Source organism: Parasteatoda tepidariorum, unplaced genomic scaffold (assembly GCF_043381705.1).
Source record: "Parasteatoda tepidariorum isolate YZ-2023 unplaced genomic scaffold, CAS_Ptep_4.0 HiC_scaffold_1492, whole genome shotgun sequence".
Classification (NCBI taxonomy): Eukaryota; Metazoa; Arthropoda; class Arachnida; order Araneae; family Theridiidae; genus Parasteatoda; species Parasteatoda tepidariorum.
The window spans coordinates 1-5,702 of NW_027261414.1; the positions used below are offsets into that span (position 1 = coordinate 1).

General features: G+C 28.6%; 1 protein-coding gene across 1 annotated transcript in view; it reads left to right on the top strand.

Moving 5' to 3' along the window:
• Positions 1-5,557: 5,557 nt before the first annotated feature.
• LOC107455770 (interferon alpha-inducible protein 27-like protein 2A) overlaps positions 5,558-5,702 on the top strand; it is a gene marked incomplete at its 5' end in the record, with an annotated part of 3,675 nt that continues 3,530 nt past the window's right edge. The window contains 1 exon segment of the mRNA XM_016073459.3: positions 5,558-5,588. Within this exon segment, the coding sequence (XP_015928945.1) occupies positions 5,558-5,588 (31 nt within the window).

The following is a 5,702-nucleotide window of genomic DNA, read 5'->3' on the forward strand; positions in this document are numbered from 1 at the left end:
TATATATATACTTGGCATTTGGGCTCTAGTACTAAGTAACTAGTACTTGGCAAGAAAAATTATAATATTTTTAGTTCAACATTTCTATGTTCTTAGTTTGCTTGAGAGTGACTTTAATGATATAAAAAAGGTTAAGGTTATGAATTTTCACCTCAAAACTGATTGTTTGTGGCCGGGATAGTCTGGTGGGCAGGGTGTGAACTCCCGTTCGTGAGCCAGAAGGCCAAGGAATCCCCAAGTCGTAAATGGTGACTGGTGCACGGTGAATATGACAGATCACGAAGTCCTCCGTGTTCAAATAACAAATTATACCTCTGTTGGTACTGAATCCAAGATTAATCGTTTTCTGGTTCAGGTCAAAATTACGTTCTGTGGATGCATGAATGGGTCCGCCCTGTAAACGGGTGTGACGGATGGGCTTGACAGAAGTTCAATTCTTGTCCATAGATGGTGCCACTGGAAAATAAGAATAATCACACCTCTTGCCTTAATGTTCTACGACAACAACAACAACTGATTGTTACAAATTCTATACTCTTACATTGTTAGATATTTGTCTGGAATATTTTAGTTAAGTGTGCTTATTGGTGCTTTCTCTCCCCAAATAAGTAAGTAAATTAAATAAGCCACAGCTTAAGAACCCCTAACTGGAAACAAAACTATAATTTTAATCTACATCAACCATATTGTCGCAAAGAATTATCCGGGATTTTCAACGGAAAAGTAGCTTAAATAATTCAAAATTATATTAAATAAAAATTGCCTAATTTTTAATTCATGTATTTTTATGAACTCTGACTATGCAGCGAAGGCGATTTCAAACATTAAGAATTAGATTTTCTACTTTCTTAACATTTGTGGGTCTTTTTCATTTCATTGTTATTTTGTCATATTTTCGAAATTATCATAGAACTCTGCCGAGAGGTAAGCAAAATGTAATCTAACAGTCATGAATAACTCTTACGATTTTAGGTCAGATATAAGAATGGCATATTATTGTCTAGAAAGCATTATTTAGTGCGATAAAAAAGACTGTAAAATGGTGGAACGCTTTTTAAGGATAATTACAAAAGTTGAGAAATATTCATTGATTTAATAATTTTTATTCAGTTAAATTTTTTTTGTATAAATCTTGAAGCTATTAAAAAAATAATAAAAATTTTTAAAGGTTGCCAATTTCGCATGGTCTTTTCATTGAGATAAAAATCGTTAAAATCAATGAACGATTCTCAATTTCAGAAAATCAATTGAAATAACATTTTATACTTAAAAAAAACGACAATCGCTTTTACTTTCTCCAAAACTGTCACGTTCCATCATATTAACGTTTTGGGACTTTCAGAAGAAGCATAAAGGGGGTTTGTAAACGAAATTTGATTTAACATACATGAGTAACTGTCATAAACTTAGGACAGTTTATAAATACAACAGAGAATAGCATATTATTCCATAAAAATGTTATTTTACTTGAGAACAAGCCTTCAAAAAATGAAAATATGAAATAAGAGTACAAAGTAGTACTCTTATTTCATATTTTCTACTGGTACTATAAGCTACTGGTAGTTTCTTTTTCTAGGATTCTAACACAGATTTAGACAGTTTAAACTTAATTTTTTTCTAATTATTTTTCTTTTACTCCATTGAGCTAAATTCAAAATTATTCATCAGATTTATAAAATTATTCTTTTCATAGATAGGTTTTAATTTGCTCCACATAAATTACATATTTTTTTAACTTCGTTCTAGTAAGGATGCAAAAAATATATTATAATTTTTAGATTTTAGATTTTTTTTAGGGCTGAATTAGTGTTACAGGTACCGCACTGATGAAGACTCCATCAAAGATAACTCTCTTAAGAAATAATTCTGCTAAAATTACCGTACTGTGTGTTAAGGAAAATCCAGGAAAAAAGCTATATTTCTGGACAATAGAACCAAAATATACGGTATTTGAATCATTCGTTTGCTAATTTCTCCATTCTTTTGGTGACGGCTAACCTGAAATTCTGCTTTTCAAAATTATAGTTCTTATTATCACACACATTTAGTGAAAATACAAAACTGAAAAGTAAATTTTACTCACAATAAGGGATTTTAAGTCATGCTCTGAGGAACCCAGTTATGCTCAATGTCTTACCAAATTACCATATTTTATCACAGTTACGAAATTTTATCACAAATTAAAAAACTATATTTTATAGTTAATTTAACTAAACCATTACTAAACTATCAAGATTTTTGGTATTTCAATAGAACTGGAAACACAGTAAATTTTACTATATTGGGGAAGTTTGGGCTATTCATTTTTTCTCAGCGCTGTTGCGCAAATACACTGTTGAAAAATTTTGGTGAAACATTAGTTGATTATAGAAACTTCTTTGATGTACATCTAGGTTTGAATAATTTTTCAGTTAGAATAGCTAGTTAATAATATGTGCATTGTGAGGCTATATTCATTACGGTAAGTCTACTCATATATGTTCAAATTATGTAATCAAATTTTTTTTAAAAATTATATGTTTAATTTAATAACATACAATATATTTTTCCGAGTTGAATGAAATTCAATGAATTTAATTTTTTTATCGTCTTAATTTGTTTTACTAGCATAATTTTTTTTTACTAAATTAAAGAAAATTGAAGGTAGGAAAAGTCAGTGACTATTGCACCGACTATAGGTAAAATGTCATCACCGCTGCTCTGATGACTTTTGATAACAGTGCCATTTTGCAGTAACTAATTCGAGCATATTTCCATAAAAAAAAGTTAGTGAAAGATAAAGCGGGCAGTGGCACTTGACCTTAAAGAAACAGTGTAGCGTTTACCAAGGAAGTGCAAATCATTCCGTTCGTTAAAATTAATAATTGTGAATAATGACTATATTCCAATATGGTAGTTATTATTCTAATACTCATAGTTACTCATTCTAATACTCATACCCAACGGACACATTTTAAATACAGAACATGTAAGTAATTGTTTGCAGTTTTGAAATATGATGCCAGAAATTTCTTCTGCGAAACTATGACTAAGTTATCTAGAAAAAATTGAACTTTTTCTGTATTTTTCCTGGAAAAAAATGTTTCCCGGAAAATTTTTTGTCGCAATATGCGGATTCGTCTTTGGCATCCCACTAACTTAAGCATCTAGAAAATAAAAAGCTCCCGCAAATTTTTTTCAGGAAACGTCCATTTTTGAGCTCTATTGCCTTGACTACTAGACTATTTGAATTGACTGATCGGTGTAATAGCCACTCCAATATTAATAACATATTTATGCCTGAGATGATCTTGTCCATGTAAAATAATAATAGATAAATGATATAAAGTAATATTTTATCAAATTAACAGTATAGAATGGAAAATAATAGGGAAAATCTTAACCATGATGGAATTAAAAATAAATAAATAAATAGTCATGAAAAACAGAACCCAATTCTACAAAGAAAGAAAGAAAACTAATTGATATTTAATCGAATTTTTTCAGAAAAGAATAGGAAGAAAAAAATGTTTCTCGAAAATTTTAATATTATCAAAATTTTATTTGCCAGAAAGGTTGGGAGAAAGCTATTGCTTGCTTTTTAAAATGAAAAAAAAAAACCAATATAAAATTTCAATAACATTTAGAAATTGAATTTCCAAGTTATTCTAAGCCGTGGCGCGCTGCTACATATTATTATGACTTTTCATTAACTTTCTGAAGCATAATATACTTGAAAAAGGTGAAAAACGTTCCTGTTATCACATTTCATTAATTTTTTATTTATTCTAGCTAGTGCGTTGCTTCAAAATTACAAAATGCAGATTAATTTATCACATGGAAAAAAGTCGAAAATTTATTACACGCTGTTAGAAGTTTTTTTGGAAAAAAATGGTTAAATAACAATTTATTTTAATGATATTTTACCATATTCAAACAAAACAGTCAAATAACCATAAATGAGATGGTATTCAAACTGTTAACTGTGAGAAAACATCCATTAACTGCTTTCGCCTAATAACCAGAATTTTGTAACACAAACTAGGCCCATCTAATGAAGCTTTACTTCTGGGTAGACTTGACTTTATAGCCGAGAGGACAAATCTGTCAATCTCATGACAGACAGAATGGGCGTTCAAGTCCTTGCGTCGAAACTATGACATTTCCTCCATTCCTTCAAAACATGAAGTCTGGACTTCCAATTTGCGACTGTAGACTATTAAAATAAGATACACTTATTCACCCATAGACGGAGGCACCATAAAGCTACTTTACACAAAAAAATCCAGTATTTTTCATCACTTACGATAGGTGAAACAATCAGCCAAACTAATTAAACCACATTCCATAGTCCATCACAACCTAACACCAAAGGACTCCAAAAGCCTAGCTCCAATGTCCTATTCAACTTCCTTTTTATAATTTCTAAAACCAAACTTGAAGTAAACGGGTTAAAAACAGAAAAGGTAAAAAATGTCTTTGCTGTAAACTTTACGGTTAATTGGTAGGGCAGACTGCTGCTGGTTATTTTACCATAATTTTAGAATGAAAATTCAAACAGTTATTATTGAGGCAGAAACACGTATTTTTCTCTACTTTATTCCAGTAAACAATATTTATTTTGATATTTGAAATACTTTTATTCATGTAGAGTTTTAAATCTTATGCAAAATAAAAATAAAATTTTATACTTCAATATGTAAAAATTTCGTTAACTTCAAAAATTACATATATATAAATTTTGACATACATATTTATGTAAATGAAGTTTTTTTCATTATCATTTACATCTTTCCTTTTCAGTGTCTTGCATTTATTCACTTCAAATAGAACCTTAGTTTGATAATGAAGCTGATTAACTCATCAGATTTTATTTCTCAGATTTATTTTCTTTTAAAAAAATGTTTGCTGAATCCATAATGACCTTAACGAAATAGGTAAAAACTCTATACAAAAGGGGATCTCTAAATAAAATTTAAGCAATTTAAAAACAAAAATGTTATTAAAATCTGAGAAATCACTACTAATAAAGGTGGTATCAATACATAAAAAACAGTTGCATTTTCAATGAAATTTAAAAATGGCCTTTATTTTCTTCTTTCTCATTTTTTTCCGATATCAAACAGGTTCCAAAGCTTTCAATCTAGTGTTTTTCAATAGTGATTTGTCAGATATTAACAATATATCGGTATTTTACCAGCTTAAAATGTCTTAATGTCTTTTTTATTTGTGTTCACTAATGTGGACATTTTCCTCTTTAGTTTAGACAATTTGCTTTAAAAATGCATTTAAGTAACTATACTAATAATTAAGTAACTAACTATATATAAGAATGACTAAGTTACTAACCATAGATATACGACTAACTAAGTAAGTAACTAAACTTTTTAACTATATTAATTTACATTTATATTAATATCTAGCTCATACATATTATATTAATATCTAGCTCAAAAGGAAAAACTCATGATCTAACTTTTTATAAAATATGATATGTTTATTTAATTAACGTAAGTTTTAACTAATGTAACATAACTATGTTTTCTTAAGTAATTCATTCAATTTTTGTAATTTTCAGGAAAGTAAAATTAATTGGAAAGAATATGGATGTAAGTAAGAATGATTTCATTATTTCATTACTTAACGAATATTTCATTACTAAATTGAAATATTTCTGTAATACAATTACAATTTTTATTATCTTTCTCCTTTATTTATTTCTT